This window comes from Onychostoma macrolepis, chromosome 17 (genome assembly GCF_012432095.1).
Source record: "Onychostoma macrolepis isolate SWU-2019 chromosome 17, ASM1243209v1, whole genome shotgun sequence".
NCBI classification, from domain to species: Eukaryota; Metazoa; Chordata; class Actinopteri; order Cypriniformes; family Cyprinidae; genus Onychostoma; species Onychostoma macrolepis.
In genome coordinates, this window is record NC_081171.1 from 2,745,666 (window position 1) to 2,764,083 (window position 18,418).

At 32.4% G+C, this 18,418-nt stretch overlaps 2 protein-coding genes across 15 annotated transcripts in view; both read right to left on the reverse strand.

Annotated features, from left to right (window-relative positions):
- LOC131522772 (1-phosphatidylinositol 4,5-bisphosphate phosphodiesterase beta-4) overlaps window positions 1-12,399 on the reverse strand; it is a 56,758-nt gene extending 44,359 nt beyond the window's left edge. For 9 of the 13 annotated variants that reach the window (XM_058748475.1, XM_058748473.1, XM_058748476.1 and 6 more), the window contains exons 1-10: window positions 10,696-10,794; window positions 10,229-10,317; window positions 8,516-8,596; window positions 7,527-7,586; window positions 7,043-7,186; window positions 3,740-3,819; window positions 3,171-3,224; window positions 2,320-2,401; window positions 1,919-2,019; window positions 273-330 (exon numbers count right to left, since the gene is read on the reverse strand). In XM_058748475.1, coding sequence (XP_058604458.1) covers window positions 273-330; window positions 1,919-2,019; window positions 2,320-2,401; window positions 3,171-3,224; window positions 3,740-3,819; window positions 7,043-7,186; window positions 7,527-7,586; window positions 8,516-8,596; window positions 10,229-10,317; window positions 10,696-10,753 — 807 coding nt within the window. In that variant the 5' untranslated portion in view covers window positions 10,754-10,794. Of the gene's footprint in view, window positions 1-272; window positions 331-1,918; window positions 2,020-2,319; window positions 2,402-3,170; window positions 3,225-3,739; window positions 3,820-7,042; window positions 7,187-7,526; window positions 7,587-8,515; window positions 8,597-10,228; window positions 10,318-10,695; window positions 10,795-12,344 lie in introns of those variants that run through there. The other 4 variants (XM_058748472.1, XM_058748474.1, XM_058748482.1 and 1 more) reach the window with 4 other exon arrangements.
- Window positions 12,400-16,748: 4,349 nt separating this feature from the next.
- The window catches only part of LOC131522774 (1-phosphatidylinositol 4,5-bisphosphate phosphodiesterase beta-1), a 79,344-nt gene continuing 77,674 nt past the window's right edge, over window positions 16,749-18,418 (reverse strand). The window contains exon 32 of one of the 2 annotated variants that reach the window (XM_058748485.1): window positions 16,749-17,338. In XM_058748485.1, coding sequence (XP_058604468.1) covers window positions 17,147-17,338 — 192 coding nt within the window. In that variant the 3' untranslated portion in view covers window positions 16,749-17,146. The remainder of the gene's footprint in view (window positions 17,339-18,418) is intronic. The other variant, XR_009266634.1, reaches the window with a different exon arrangement.

Here is an 18,418-nt window from a genome sequence, read left to right on the forward strand (position 1 = left end):
GAAGAAGAAGAGAAGAGAAATGTTAATTAAAACAATAGACAGTGAAGACTGAAGACTTCAAAGAAGAAACAGACACAAAAGTCTTAATAACACTTGATCTAAAAAAAAAACTGAGGTATTTTGTCATAACATAACATTTTCATCGCATGCAGACGTGAAGGAATATTACAGACACTTCTGCTAAATAAACACGCTGTCCAGGAGTAAGAAATGTGCAAAAAATCAGCTCACATGCAGGATGTCGAAAGTTATTAAAGGAAAGAATTGCTTACTTCATTCAAAAAGTGGACTAACTGGTCTACGCTTAAATAATCACTTTTGTCTCCCCTGCTGAAAAGAAAAGCAGCACATGAAAGGCGACACAAGAAAACCGAATGTTTCTGAATTTGCTATTTACTTTCTTAAAGGAATAGTTCGCCTAAAAATGAAGATGTATTCATCCTCAGGCTATCCAAGATGTAGATGAGTTTGTTTCTTCATCGGATTTGGAGAAATGTAGCATTGCATCAGTGTCTCAGCAATGGATGCTTTGCAGTGAATGGGTGCCGTCAGAATGAGAGTCCAAACAGCTGATAAAAACATCACAATAATCCACACCACTCCAGTCCATCAGTTAACATCTGAGAAGACAAAAGCTGAAACAAATCCATCGTTAAGATGTGTTTAATGTAAAACCATTGTCCATAATACATAATAAAGCTTCGTAGTGAAAAGGTGGTCTGGTCTGAATCTGCACAGATCAAGCACCATTTATACAAGCCAAAACAGTCCAAAACAGCTCTAAACAAATATGTGGCTGGATTTTGATGTGAGAGGCAACAGGAGATGGACTTTTTCACTGGAGGTAGCGTTATTATGGATTATCATTATGGATTCTGATTTTGGCTGGAAGCAGCGGTTTGAAGTTAAAATGTCTTAATGATGGATTTATTTCTTACAAACATGCAGCTTTTGTCTTCTCAAGATGTTAACTGATGGACTGGAGTGGTGTGGATTGTGGATTATTGTGATTTTTTATCAGCTGTTTGGACTCTCATTCTGACGGCACCCATTCACTGCAGAGCATCCATTGCTGAGACACTGATGCAGTGAAACATTTCTCCAAATCTGATGAAGAAACAAACTCATCTACATCTTGGATGGCCTGAGGGTGAGAACATTTTCAGCAGATTTTAATTTTTGGGTGAACCGTTCCTTTAATTCATGTTTTTGGTGTTAATATGAATGATTCATCAGTGATATTATTCATGTTTCATATTGAATGTAATTTACACAGCTCATTTTACTGCATGTTTCTCACCGAGTCCAGTTAGATTAACGGTTTAATATTCAAGCTCCTCAGGCAATGCATGATTAAATATAACACTGTTTAGTTTAGTGTTGTGTAACTCCAGGGAAAAACTCTTCTAAAACAATATTCATTCATGCAGTGGGCCAAACATAACTGTAAACTACTATAGTTCATTGATGGGAAGGTGTTTGCAAATCTATTTCTTAAAGTCAGCATGAAACTGCATTCAAAAGCCATTTTAATTACATAATGTGGCCTATTTTATGAAGATGGACGTTATTATTACATTTCAATGAAAGATTATAACGATATTTTAATATATTCAAAACTATCATTTAATTCAAATATTTTTAGGAATAACATGCACTGACGAATCTTTCATATTAAGACCAAGAACATGTATTAATAAAAACAGGGTTCATTTGACTTTATAATGAATATAATAGACAATAATAGATCAAATCCACCATTAACAAACTATTTATAAAATTACTAAAACAGCAATCATTAAAGAATATCTTGCTGAATTCACACATTTAAAATAGTAAAGCTTAATATTTGTTGCTTAATTCATTTAATATACTGTATTTTAAAAGCAAATAATAAAAGTTCAGGTTGCATGCTTACAGTTTCTTGAACAGTGCTTCAATATCAGTTCTGGGACAAATCTTCTGCGTAAGACTGTAGAAATTGTCAAATGTGAAGATCTCATGCTCGATTTCATCGTTCTGTTAATGACATGAAAACAAACCATACATAAAATATAAACATTAAAATATTTTTTTAACTTTTTATATAAATAATATATATTTTATACAAGTATAAATAACATTATATAAATAAATAATCTGATTTTTATTTATATATAAAATAAACTGTGCATTTTAAATAATATTCAGGCATGTGGTTCGCAACTATATGCCTATGTGTGGAGTAGAATTACAATTATATCATTATTAATCTCTCCATCCTAGATCTCCATGTATTTGATGATATCTGAGAGAAAGTTAAGTGCTGTTAAAAATGACCTTTCCACTGGGTAAACCGAGATCCTTCAGCGCCTGGAAAATGCCCTTCTCCGTTTTGCCCGAGGCAAAGGTTCGTGTGATACTGCAGAAAATCAGACACATTCACTGGTTATAAAAATGGACATCACGCTTTTAAACAAGTGAATGTCCTTCATTAGATCAAGTGTCTGTATCTGTGCATCTCAAACACTGCAGCATCATTTCTTTTCATTAGATCTATTGTTTTACCAATTCAAAGACTACTTTATATCAAACATGTTTGCTTGTATTTCTTTATACAATCTTATAAATGCACTGACATACACTGCTGGTCCAAGGTTTGGAATAATTCAAATATTTTTATCTTTTTGAAACAAGACTCTTCTGCTCACCAAGGCTGCATTCATTTGATCAAAAATGCAGTAAAACAGGAGTACTGTGAAATATGATTACAATTTAAAAAATGTCTGTTTTCTATGTGAATATATAGTAAAATGTCATTTATTTCTGTGATCAAAGCAGAATTTTCAGCATCATTACTCCAGTCTTCAGTGTCACATGATCCTTCAGAAATCATTCTAATATGCTGATTTTTATCATGGTTTTACTGTATTTCTGATCAAACAAATGCAGTCTAGTTGAGCATTAAATATCTTAATTCCAAACTTTTGACTGGCACTGTATAAGTGATACACTTTTTTTATCTAATGCAGTGACATACAAACATTTTAAATAACTTTAACATGAGTGTCCAAATACTATTTGCTCACTATATGAATAATAATTGCCATAAAATATATCAGGATGTGATCTAGTAATGACATTTATCAAATATCAAAACTAGGGTTCGTTAATGAGAATGCTGAAAGTACCTCCTGACAGGTATTTTTCCATTCACATTGGTCAAAAATGATAACCGCATCCAACTGCAGAAAATAAATCAAAACACAAGCAAAGGAGAAACACTGAATATGTAAGCAAAAATACATTGCATTATTAAACATTCTAGCTTAAGGTTAATAAACAAGTTCTTCCACCTTCAAAAAAAAAAAAAAAACATTTTACAGCTTTCCTGAGGATTTAATGTAAGTGCATTGAAATCATTTGTAATGTCTTGCCTCATAGACTTTCATTAGATGTGCATTACTATAAACAAGAATTTTACTTGTTTTTACAAACTGAGGGATGATAGAAAAGTATTCATCTGTGGTAACTGACAGCACATCATCAACGTTGCTGATTGAGCTTAGTAACTTGTTTCGAATATTAATTTAAAGAAAATGTGTTTTTCTAGGTGATTAGCTTGTATAAGTAATGCTGCTGGCCGAATCATTTCTTATGAAATCTTAAAAGTGATTCAGTGACTCGACACACAGCACATTAGCGGACTGAAATGGCTCCAGTGATTTACAGCTGTATTGTATTCGCTGGTGGCGCTCACTGTTTTCTCAGGCAGGACATCGGACACACGTTATTCGCTCGAGAGTTCCGAATCAATGACCGCAAGCTGTCCGTCCATTGCTGCAAAAACACACAAGCAAATATGAGGATAAAACTTCAAATGTCAGTGAGTTTCCAGTCTCTTTGTGGCCAACATGACTGATGAAACCAAAAAAAAATGTACAATTCTAGTCAGCTAATATGCTGATAGATTTTTCTCAGAAAGACAAATCAATAGTACTTCTCAGTTCATGCATTTCCTGGGAATCGAACCCATAAGCATGGAGTTGCATACTCATTCACATGCTTTATTGAAAAGTTCATCCAAAAATGAAAATTTGCAGAAAATACTCAACCTCAGGCCTTCCAAGATGTAGATGAGTTTGTTTCTTCTTCAGATTTGGAGAAATGTAGCATTCCATCAGGAAGCGTTATTATGGATTATGGAAGCAACGGTTTGAAGTTAAAAACGCACAAATAAGCAGCTTTTGGTTTCACAAGACGTTAATAACTGATGGACTGGAGTGGTGTGGATTACTTGTGGATTATTGTTTGGACTCTTATTCTGACGGCACCCATTCACTGCAGAGGATCCATTGCTGAGCAAGTGATTGAATGCTAAATTTTTCCAAATCTGTTCCCATGAAGAAACAAAATCATCTACATGGCCTGCGGGTGAGTACAATTTCAGCAAATGTTCATTTTTGGTTGAACTCTTCCTCCAACCTTTTAAAATGAAGCACTGGAAATGAACCCATTAAATGATTGAGACTGAAGGGCGGCAAGATTGAACGAGTGGACGATGTGCTGTAAACATATTGCCATTCTGTAAACATGTTTTTCTCTCTTAGCGTTTTATGAGTGCACTATTTTTTACAGAAGATTCCAGGACATAAAGGATGCCACATCTAATGCTCTCCTAATGCAAACACTCTTTCTTCCCTCCCGGAAATCTAATAATGAATCAAGCACATGTTTCAGACAAAACACGGGGGCGAGACCAACACAGGGTCCCGAAGCAGCAGCTGCTTGCTAGTTCAACACAAGTGCACGCATCCCAGGGGTCACGACGGACCCTCGAGACGAGCCGATAACATCAGCAGTGCTTTAAGACACGACAGCGGTGACGGCACAGTGACAGGCGGATGTCAGGAGCTGGAATTAGATGTGAGTTTGATGACCTTCCTTCAGTTGAAATCCTTCAGGGAAAGGATGAATCTGCGGTCAGTTTTTCTATATATAATCTGACAGATTTTTATTTTATTTACATATTTATATGTTTATGTTTTATTAAAAAACGTAGAACATTTACAAATAACATCTAAAAGATTCAAATCTGACCTGACAGAAGATTCAACTATTATATATTTGTATATGTATATGAATATATAACAGATTTTTATTATACAGGTGCATCTCAATAAATTAGAATGTTGTGGAAAAGTTCATTTATTTCAGTAATTCAATTCAAATTGTGAAACTCGTGTATTAAATAAATTCAATGCACACAGACTGAAGTAGTTTAAGTCTTTGGTTCTTTTAATTGTGATGATTTTGGCTCACATTTAACAAAACCCACCAATTCACTATCTCAACAAATTAGAATATGGTGACATGCCAATCAGCTAATCAACTCAAAACACCTGCAAAGGTTTCCTGAGCCTTCAAAATGGTCTCTCAGTTTGGTTCACTAGGCTACACAATCATGGGGAACACTGCTGATCTGACAGTTGTCCAGAAGACAATCATTGACACCCTTCACAAGGAGGGTAAGCCACAAACATTCATTGCCAAAGAAGCTGGCTGTTCACAGAGTGCTGTATCCAAGCATGTTAACAGAAAGTTGAGTGGAAGGAAAAAGTGTGGAAGAAAAAGATGCACAACCAACCGAGAGAACCGCAGCCTTATGAGGATTGTCAAGCAAAATCCATTCAAGAATTTGGGTGAACTTCACAAGGAATGGACTGAGGCTGGGGTCAAGGCATCAAGAGCCACCACACACAGACGTGTCGAGGAATTTGGCTACAGTTGTCATATTCCTCTTGTTAAGCCACTCCTGAACCACAGACAACGTCAGAGGCGTCTTACCTGTGCTAAGGAGAAGAAGAACTGGACTGTTGCCCAGTGGTCCAAAGTCCTCTTTTCAGATGAGAGCAAGTTTTGTATTTCATTTGGAAACTCATAGAAGCTCATAGCCCAAGTTGCTTGAAGTCCAGTGTCAAGTTTCCACAGTCTGTGATGATTTGGGGTGCAATGTCATCTGCTGGTGTTGGTCCATTGTGTTTTTTGAAAACCAAAGTCACTGCACCCGTTTACCAAGAAATTTTGGAGCACTTCATGCTTCCTTCTGCTGACCAGCTTTTTAAAGATGCTGATTTCATTTTCCAGCAGGATTTGGCACCTGCCCACACTGCCAAAAGCACCAAAAGTTGGTTAAACGACCATGGTGTTGGTGTGCTTGACTGGCCAGCAAACTCACCAGACCTGAACCCCATAGAGAATCTATGGGTATTGTCAAGAGGAAAATGAGAAACAAGAGACCAAAAAATGTAGATGAGCTGAAGGCCACTGTCAAAGAAACCTGGGCTTCCATACCACCTCAGCAGTGCCACAAACTGATCACCTCCATGCCACGCCGAATTGAGGCAGTAATTAAAGCAAAGGAGCCCCTACCAAGTATTGAGTACATATACAGTAAATGAACATACTTTCCAGAAGGCCAACAATTCACTTATGAAGTATTCTAATTTGTTGAGATATTCATATATATGAAATGTTAGATTGATATTTTGTTATATTTTATGTGTATATAAATAAATAAATTACAGATTTTTGTAATATATAAACATAAAAATGTAATATTACATCTAATAAAATCTGTTAAAAACTAGAAAAAAATCCAAAAAAGATTTTTATTTTATTTTTATACATTTTATATAAAATATTTTATATTTTAGAAATATATTTTACATATTTAATACATACGTATGTATGTATGTCTGTACTGTATGTATTTAGACAGTTTGCAACCATCTTGTATCTCAAAGTCGCTTAGTTAATGCTAGATTTGCCAGGATTTCTAATAAATATATTACACATTATTTTTTATATCAGATAGTGTTATAACGTGATAGTCAAGGAAAAACATGCTTTTTGTAATTAAATGTAAAAATCAGGGCCCAAATGTGGCTGAAGACATTTGAACATGTTTAACAGACCAATCCAAAACAATTACTCAATCCATAATCTTTTATTTCTGCTCATAATGTATGTATTAATCACAGCTAGAGAGCGCAGGCGTTACCTTGGCAGTGCTGCTGTTTTGCATGACCATGTACATGAAGCTCAGGTTAACGAGGTCTGTGCCGCTGCATATGCAGACGATTCTGTCCTCCAGGTTACTCTCACATTTTCCCGCGGCCTCCAACACCGACAGGATCTTTGGGTCCTACAGAAAGTTCATGAACACAAAATGAACAAATCACCATTAGTTCTCAAATCACAACACAACCTCATCAAAATATACATTTATAAAAGTGCTGTCAGTCTTGTCGAAAAGTAAATAAATGAAAAACTTTCAAAAACAAATGAAATATTTAATGCAAAAAAAGCACAGTGGCACTTCATTTTATTCATGTCAAATTAAATCAATTTCAGGGCTGTTATTAAGATGCTGACATTTTTTTCTTTAGAATAACGTGCAGTGATGAATAATTTACAATAAAACAAGGAAAATTAATTAAGAAAGTAAATAGAGTTTGATATTGAATTGAATTTAGTAGTTTCACCTTTGGCACACTGGTGTCTCGTATGCTGTTGATCAGGGAAAACTCTAATACTTGACCCTCCTAATAAAAAGATATGAGACAAATCACAATTACATGAGCAAGATTTTACCACAATCCCTCGCACTACAGAAGAAGAGAAATGCATGAGCTTCAAAAATATAGGAATTTTAATACAATGAATGCAATGTAATAAATAAAACAAATTATTATTCAAAATAAATCATTAAATTTTTATTTTATTTTATTTCAGCTAGCATAATTTCTTTCATTTTTATTTAGTAACTTAAGTGCTAAAATAACTATAACAAAAATAAAAAGACCCCAAATAAAATGAATAAAAATGTCAAAACACAACAAAATTATTAAAACTTTAGCTAAAATTAAAATGAACACAGAATGTATAAAAATGAAAACCAATTCAAAACATTAAAAACTATATTAGTATCTCAGTGATATAAAAATGGCAGGTGTTTTACAATATTTCTAAATGTAATAATAAAATGAGACTTATAGTGTTTATGTTTTTAAACATGTTGTTTTATGTACTGGTACTTCATTGTGGTTAACTAAAACCATAAAAACTTGTGTTCCTTGAAATTAAATAAACTTTAACTGAAATAAAATAAAATAATTTAAAAAAAAAATTAAATGAAACAAAAAACTTTTTTTCAAGGCAACAAATATGGTGACAAATAACAAAATTGATAACAAAATAAAGTAATAATAATAATAAATTAAAATGTAAAAAATACCTCAAATTAATATAACTACAGAAACTAAAAAAATAAAAAGCAACATTATTTCTGAATGTAATAAAAAAACGTGATTTATACACCAGTGCAACTAATGTTTTCTCTCTCTCTCTTTCTCAACAATGCAATTTTTGAGTTATTTTTCATAAAATACATTTCTTTCACATCGCCAGTTAAGTACACACTTTAATGCATAGAATCTGAATTGAGATGCTTTACATTCTCACAGTCTCATACCTTTCCATCACTTTTCCACGTCAGGAAGAATCCAAAAGCATCCACTTTGAAAAAACAATTAGACTCAAAGACAAACGGATCCTGCAAACAGAAATAAACACTGAGCATCATCTGAAAACATGTTTGTCAGTACATCACAGCTTTATTAGACCGTGATGTGCGTGTAACTCTAACATTCACAGCACTTGTTCTATAAAGGGTTTCATTACACTATTAAGGTTCACTGACAGAGCGGCTATGAGAAACTCTGCATTTCTGTCAATTAGGAAAGCAGAAATTAATTTTATATTTATCTTCTGCTGAATTAACGCTCCCTGTTGCATCTTGGGAAAAAATAAACAAAGTAAAATAAACCACCTTCGTAAAGTCAACACAATCAGCATTCCTTCCCCATCCATTTAAGCATTCAAGAGATAATGCCAAAGATATAATGATAACAAACAAATAAAGCTGAATTTCATTTCATATCGACAGAGAGAGGGACCTCCGAGTGCTCTCAGAGCCTCATGGGAAATCTGTACGCCGCTTTGACAGCTCAGATCCAGTCTCTGACACGTCGTTCATGAGAATACATCCTTCCAGAAAACTTTTATTCCAAGATAAACTTCTCCAGGCTGAGCGAATGCTCCCATGGGACGAGTGTCCTTGAGAACACAGATGTTCACAGTATCCTCTGCGATTAAAGCAGCCGGCATCCAGTCCACGTTACTTCAAACATATCATAAACCATAGTATATGTACAGAAGCTAAGCTATAAATTTTGTTTTATTTAGTCTAGCTTGAATGAATCATAAAAATACACTCAGGTCCCAGGAAAAAACAACAACAAAAACAACAGCGCAGTGTAATTATGCACCTTTTACCCCATATACTACTTTGTACGCTTTATATATTATGCATTTCATTACTGAAATGCATCCAGAACATTAAATTTAGTAGTTTTTGGACTGTTTGTTTTAAAAATGACAAAGCTTTGTGTGAATTATTTTATTATTATTATAAAAACAAAAATAAACTATTTAACATAATGACTTTTTTTTATTTAAATCAGCAAAAATAAAACCAGTACAATATATACTACCACGATGATTACTTTTATATTTTAAATTAAACAAATTTCCCATTAAAGTGTGAGAATATGAGAATAAAACAATTTTTTTGCATTTAATTTTCCTAAAATATAATTTAAAATGCAAATAATATAATATAAAGAATTATATAAATTATATAAATAGACCATGATTACTTTTTTATTTCAAATAACATTTCCTATGAGAATAAAAGTTAATTTAATATATGTATAAAAAATAATATATATATCTGAAATATTATAAATACAAAATAAATTACATACAATATAATATAAATTAAAATATATACAACTACTAATATATATATATTAATTAAAATATATTTGTATGTATATTTAATTTTATTTAGTGTATTTGGTGATACCAAATAATATTATATTCTCTTAGATATACACTATGAAAATACTTTATATATAAAAACATATAAAATTATATAATTAGTGTACATATTGTATAAAAACTGTACTTTTTAAATTAAATTTTAAATAAATTAAATGATTTATATGTACCATGGTAAACCATGTGCACTATGTACTATGTGTGTTTATGATTTACCATAGTACACATAAACACATGTTTTTCAGTAAACACCAAAGTCAATGAATCAGAGAAATATTCATACCTCATCAAATCTGTCAAAATATGCTCCTTCCTGCATGAAATGAGGAACAGGCCGCTGCCAGTTGAACTCGTATGGTTTCGCCATTTGACCTACAGGACGGAAAATAAAACACAAGCATTCAGAGCGAGAGAATGAGTGTGTGAATCTGAGATCAGGCTCAGTGTTTTAATCATCTCAGTCCTGTATGGGAGGTCCATCGAAATCAGAAGGCCTAAATCCCAAACGTCCAGCCCAAAACATGCCTGCACCAACACAGGCCATGCATTTAGTTTTTACAGTATTTCAGCATTACTATTATTATTGCTTGTTGCAGCAAATCGATTTCATTTTGCAATGACACACTTCACCTTTAAGGAGATTAAATATTTTATCTGTAGATGTTCCTCAATCTAAAAACAGCCTAACAAATGATCCATGACATGCAAAACCAACAGTACGCTCTGAAAACACCTCTGACATTCACTCACGCTGCTTCTCGGTTAATGAATCACACGTTAAACACAAACACATCCAAGTGCCGCCCATGTCTGCTTGAAATCTGCTAAATAACCTATAGCCACACAAGTCTGCAAAAACAAAAAAAAAGTCATTTCATGAAAGATATTCATGGAAATACATACAGCAGGTAAGATGTAAAACATGTTTACTGTGGCTCATTACCTAAATGCAATGTTCAAACAGCACAAAAAAAATCTCAAACAACAAGAAAGATGACGAATATACACTGTAAAATATGATTTTTTTAAGTTAAAAACAAAGAGTACTAGAGTATGTTTTACAAGAGTCTTTCTTCTTCAAAATTTCATGTTCAATTCATTATTATTTGCCATTTCTTCGAAATTATTTGTGAAATGTACAAGCAATTTCTGAGTGAAAACTGTTTCTACACCATTTTTATTTTTTTTGCAGTGTATTATTTAAAAACCATACCGCAAATTATGTAAAACACATGGACAAAATGACATGAGTACCTTCACTCATATTCATATGTTTATGCCCTTAAAATGCAGGATTTTATACTTTTCTGAGTTTCTGAGCTCATTAAATGACTGAACTGCAAATAAATTAATAAACAAAACCACACTCACAAATTCAGACTAGAGTTACTTATGAAGGCAAATTTCAACTGCAAGGCTATTATCTAGACAAGAGCATTTTTTACATACATGTGACGGTGGGGCAAGTCGTCACATACATTTTAAATGCTGTGCATTTATGAAAACTACAATAATTTGTGCATATAAAGAGAGGGGTGAAAAAAGGCATTTATGAGGAATACTCATTGAAGTAAAAAGTGTGACAACTAACCCCGGTTTCTCCTACAGTATGTGGAATGGGAACATCTTTTTACATTGACTATCACTCCATATAGACTAATACAATCAGATACAACAATAATTTCTCAAATATTCATTACAATATATACTGATAAATTCAACTTTCACTTCAATGGTGTGAGATGACTGGATGCTTTCAACTGATTTCTTCCTAAACTGTCAGCAACTGAACTGCAGCTCAAACTATTTCAAATACAGTGAATTATCAACAAACTGACAGAAAATCACTTACAAAATGAGATTAGATAACATTGACCAAAATGTGCCAAAACAAGTGAATGACATCTTCAGAAGAGTGACAAAAACAGCAACTCATTAAAGTGTCTGACTCATAATTACGTCCATAAGCTTTTTGTGAAATTTGGATTAATTAAGCTGTTGTTTTGTCCTCTTCATATTTAAGGAGAAAGTCGGACATCGCTTGTTATGATTTTCATTTCATGTCCTTCCCTACCAATATCCAGCGACTGTCCCTAGCAATAAATGTCAAAAACCAATCACTGATACGTTCATTTTTACTTATTATGTTCTAAATGGAACAGTTTACCATAAAAAAGTCAGAAGAGTGCAAATCCAAAACACTCATGCAGTGACTGAATCAGTTTGTGATTGACAGACGGATGTAGTTGTTGTTTTTGAGTTGATTTAGTCTTAATAATCCGCATTAATATAAACACACGAGAAAGAAATCAAGCGGGTATTAACTAATAATGCCTCGGCTCGTTGTCAAAGTTTACTTCATTTTATTTGGTAAAAGTTGAGCTTCTGTGTTGACTTACCGCAGATCTGCTGCTCCAGTCAGAATGACTTTCTCTGTAATGCCTGATGATGGTGGGACCGTTAAAACATTACAGACGATTAAACAGCGACACCCGCAGGCCACCGTCGGCATTACAGCAAGAAAACTGACCGAACAAATTTTACATAATAATGATTTTCTCTTTATATTCCTAAAATATCAATGTTAACACTTTATAATAACTAAAAAATATGTATAAAATAAAAATTAGCCATCATGTTCTGCACGGGCAAAACATACCGAATGCTAAGTGCTAATGCTAAACGCATAACTGTAAATATCGTTTACATGGGCTACTTTTTCACACTGCTGACCTTCCTAATCATATGAGAAATTAGTTTAAACAAGATTTCTGCTTGATTTTTCACTTGTCCTCCATAACATTTACTGTATAAGAGACAGTATGTTAAATAAATGCTCTGATACTATGCACACAAACATCCATCTGAGGTATATTGTTATTTGTTTTGCTGTAGTGTGTTTTTTGTTTTGTTTTTAGGTCAACTGAACTCAAACAGAAGCAATGGATAAATATACCTATTTTTTATGCTTACCTACTTTGTCATATAACAAATGCATTTTCATCAATAATAGCCTATCTGTCTGATGTGTTTGGTTTGAGGAATATATTAAAATACTTCAAAGGGAAAATAATAGAAACCTTATGAAGTAAATCTCAATAGAACATTTAAATAATTAAATTTAGAAGTTGGAAATGCCATAAAAGTTTAATATTCTTGATTTATTAAGTATTAATATGTCAAGGGTTATATTAGGCTATGCACCACAAACAGTATCTACTGTAAAATACATCCAAAAGCTCATATACTTTTAATTTCACATTGTGAAAGTTACAGGAAAAGGAGCAATTGATTAATATTGGTCAAAGCCCAAATTTCACAAGAACAATTTTATTAAAACCAATGCACAACACGAGCACAACTTACATTCAACAATATTTGTCTTCCAAAGATCTTGATATTTGTGATACTATTAACAGAAGTGGACCAAATCAGATGTCTTTAAATGTCGAATCGGGATCTTTTCTGTCAACAGAAACAAATAAAAGTCGAAAATCATAAAGTGGCATTCAGTAGCATACATATTCTGACACGTCATATCTATCTAATTCAGTAGTAGTATAAATATCTTAAAAGTGCGCTTACGGTTTATACAAAAATGAGCTCTATTCATCAACACTTTTTACATTCCACATCTAACAGAGATTCAACATTCAAAGGCACAGGACTTCACTTCAAAACGATCAAAAATAATCGGAGTCAGAAAAGGAATTCAAGTAATCTTACATTGCAAAAAGATTTTGGGGAAAGGAAACGATGGCACAGAATCGTGTTGTAAAAATTCAATACAATACTTCTAGAAGTGAATATACAGGATTCATTTTTCATGTAAACTAGTAATTATGGGGAAAATAAGAGCAAATGATCAACTCTCTGCAGCTGCTTCTCAACGATCCAGCAAATTATAAAACCAATAGTTTAGTCGGTGAACTGACTAAACAGATATTATGCAAGGTTTCAACATTTGTGGGTTATGATGGTTTTTCTGGACCAATCTGTCACATGCGTTGAAAGAAAGTTCAAAGAAACCTATTTTGGCACGTTTTAGTAGTTGTCAAAGATCAGATATTGAGCATAAATATCAAAACCTTGCAAATATACAGAAAATCAATGTCAAACTTAATTTCATTTCTTACTAGGTGTAACTTTTAATACATCACTAACCCAACCGGAGTAGATTAAAAAGGTTAAAAAAGTAAAAATTGTTAAATTAAAATCTAGCAGTAGCAAGTAGAAATAACAGCTAATCAAAGTGCTGAATGAAATCACTAAGTATAGATGTATGGCATAAAGTAGAAAAGAATTAACAATTAAATTCCACTTGGCATAAAAATCCTTAAACATACCCCACATCCAAAACTGAACAAAATAAAGTTGTAAAAAGGAAATATTACATGCTTTCTGACTTATGTAGAAAGATTGCATAATGATGATAATACCTCGGGACATCCAAAGTGCATATCCTTTTTGTTTTTTGTTTTTTCTCATTTTTTATTTATTTATTTTTTTTGCCTTCGTCTGCATTACTAATTTTATTTATAACTGAGGTGAATCTCACAAATATGAAAGTCCATTTCCGCCATGGGATAAACAATAAAAAAAAAGGTAACTGCGACTTTTTATCTCAAAATTCATACTTTTTTCCTCACAATTCTGAGAAAAATCTCAGAATTCCGAGATAAAAATTCTACATTTTGAGATATAACCTTGGAACTGCAAGAATTCTGAGGGGAAAAAAACATGCAATTCTGAAGGAAAAAAAAATAAATAGAATTGCAAGATAAAAATTCACAATTATTTTTTAATACATGGTGAATAAAAATAAATAAATAAAAAACAATTGCAAAATGTAAACTCACAATTCAGAGAAAAAAGGTCAGATTTGCAAGAAAAAAAGTCAGATTCTAATTTTATATATAATTCCCCCCCCCCCCCAAAAAAAATCTGTTTCTATATGGCAATTCCGAGTTCATATCTCACAATTCTTTCAGAAGCTTTCAGAATTCTGCAAAAGTTTTCAGATTTGTGAGAAAAAAAAATTGCAATTATCTTTCTTGTTCCATGGCAGAAACAAACAAAATCTCATAAAGACATGTCTGGGTCATATTTTCCCCAAAAACAGAAATAAATAAGTTGCATATTGCAAATAAATAAATAAATAAAAATAAAGCATATTTTAAGATTTTTTGTAACATTTTAATGACACATTGTCATTACTGCAATGCAAATAATAATAAATAATATATGCATCATGTTGTTGTACTGCCTCTTAGTTTATTCTGATAAAACACTGTATTACAGTAAAGTGCAATGCCTGTCAACTGGGATGTGATGGAAAACTGTCACACTGTCTGATTTTGGGGTGAAATGTGAGCTGGACATGTTTTCATGAGATTCACTCAGTCATTAAAGTGACCTATTGATGCTAATTGGAAAAGTCTGACTGTTATAACAAAAGAAAGAATTAAACAAGTTTCATAAAACCTCCTTAACAGAAACCGGGAGGAATTGAAATGGTCCCTCAATACAGCAAATAAAACACTATGTGTAAATTTTTTTTTTTTTTTAATTACCTTAAGGTGTCTCTTATGGGTTTGAAAATAAAGCTTAGAAACTTGAAACACATCTTCACAAATCGATAATAGTTCATCACATTACAACACAAGCTATATTGCTGACATTTACAAATGTGTAGAAGCACAAACGGCCGGCTGACTGTAAGCATGCATCCCTGAAACTGCTCCAGGTCAGTGTGGGACAGGGCTTGAGCACCTCCAGACCAGTCTGTTTCTAATGTACATCAGGACAGTCGTTTACACGGCACCATCCAACCAAACCAACAGCAGCAAGAAGAAGATGAATCAAAGAATCATCATCCGTTTCAGTGCAAATAAACCAGCAACCGTTCACAAACTCTGACGCCCGGAAGAGTGAATCTCACAAAGCCTGTCGAGAAATCAAGCCAAGAATCAAAAGAAAAAAGCACAAATTGAAATACATCATAAAAAAAAAAAAAAAAAAAAATGTAGGGGTGAAACATGGTTAATTACAATTTAAAAATGTCATTTAAAAATAATTTTATAATAATAAAAAAAAATAATAATAATTTTGAGGTGAAATATTGATGCATGAAACTTGGCTAACATTATTAGAGGACTTCATGTAAATAAAAATGAAAAGTCTATAAAAGAAGCAAATGAACTGGTTAACTGTAAGCATCAGAGAGAGGATGAAAAATGGTCCTGAAAATTTGATAAATGTAAATATCAAAAATATATATTGTGGTGAAATATGACCCAGATTGCAAAAAAAAAAAAAAAGAAAGAAAGAAAGGAAAAAGAGAGGACTTCAAGTAATTAAAAAAAAAAAATTAAACAAATAATAAATATAATGTGAAATAAATAATGTTGTGAGATGCCTCGTCTAACATACAAGAATTAATATTTTGCTTAACAAATGACCTATTTTAGGGGATATAATTTTGAGGTAAAATATGAAAGAAAAAAAAACAGCAAATATTATTAGAGGTCTTCATATAAATAAAAATGAAACATAAATAAATAATAAATGTGGAAAAGTATAGAAAAAAAAGGAATTTATATTTTGCTTTAAATAAATAAATTAATTAATTTTAAGGTTTACAATTTAAAAATCTTAATGGCCCTAAAACAGACAGATATATAAAACAACAATCTGGGGCTTATTAATTATAAAATATATTTTGCTTAGGAAAAATAAAAATAATAATAATAATATATATATATATATATATATATATATATATATTTTTTTTTTTTCCCTATAAGCAAAATATATTTGATAATTAATAAGCCCCAGATTGTTGTTTTGGGTTGACTTGGCCAGGGTGTTTTTGTGAGATTCATCCATTAAAGATAATTGATGGTTACAGTATCTCTGTGCAGTTTCATGACCTGCGTTCTCTTCCATTAAAACACCGTTTACTCATTATAATGAGAAGCACATCAACAGAACACTAGAAATAATTCAGATTTAAATCTTAGTGTGTATCCAGTCAAGCAGAAAACAAACGCGTAACTCCCAGCGTGACATGAAGCCATGTTTCTGATGCGACGCAAACTCTCCTTCGTCTGCTGGAGTCAACGCAAGCCTTAAAAATGTCTAGTTTGGAAATGAAGGAACGCAAACGTGAAGTGGGAAGAGATCCTGAAGGTTTCCGACATCAGTCTTTCTTCTCCTCCTCTGTGTCGTCTTCAGACTGTGCGAGTTTCTCCAGCGTGGAGGAGGAAGAGGGAAGAACCTCCTGCTCTCCATCATCAGTCTTTCTCTTGGTGCTTTCCTGCACAAACTCCTGGATCTCCAGCGGAAGCCGCCGGAATTTGTCCTGGTATTCCTGATCCAGGTCGTTCTGGAGCTGCGGACACAGGCCAGAATATTCAAGTTACTGTCTACAGGAAAACAAAAGTGACCATCAGTGCATGTTATTCTTTAAAAGTCAAAATCAAAATCCTTCTTTTTCGGCTGGCATCAGTACTTTTGTGTACTATGAAAACAAAACTTCTTCTACGTCCAAAATGAGCATTTATTGAAACAACTGCAAGCTTTATTTCAAACTCTCATCCAACAGATATCACTTTAACGGCCACATTTACACATCAATGAAACCTATTATATGTTTAGAAACTTTATCTGTCCTGTCACAGTGAAGTAATAAGGAGGTTAACTAACAATAACACGTTTATTAACGATAAAATGTAGAAAAGTCTATGAAAAAAGCAAACAGTCTGAGAGAGGGAGGAAAATCATTCTGAAAAAAAAATGATTTGACTGTTTTTGGTGCAAAAAAAACATTGTTAGAAGACTTCCAAGGAAAGAAAAATTAAACATAAATAATAAATGGAAAAGTCTTTAAAAAAAAAAGCAAATAGTAGCATTCTGAACTGTATGAGTCAGAGAGAGAGAGAAGAGTGGGAAACGGTCCTGAAAAAATGATAAATTAAATATAAAGAAATAATACATTTAAATGTATTATAGATTTAAAATAAATTTGATGCAAAAAATAAAAAATAAAAAAATAAAAAAAACTTGACTAACATTATGAGAGGACTTCAAGAAAAATAATAAAAGTGCTAAAAAAAATGTAAAAAAAATAAATAACAATCTGTTATCTAATTGTAATGATTGAGTCACAGAGAGTGGGTGGAAAATGGTCCCAAAAAATAAATGAATAAATTTGATAAATTTAAATGTAATTTAATAATAAACCTAAATACATCATAAATACATTTATCATAATTTTCTAAATAAATTCACTAACATCATTAAGGGACTTCTAGAAAAAAAAAGAAAAAAAAGAAACATGAATAATAATAAAAGTTGGAAATGTCAATGAAAAATGCAAATAATAGCCTGCTTAATTGTATGAATCAGAGGGTGAGAGAGGGTGGAAAAAATGAATTTGCTAAATATAGGTATAATTTCATAATAAATCTAA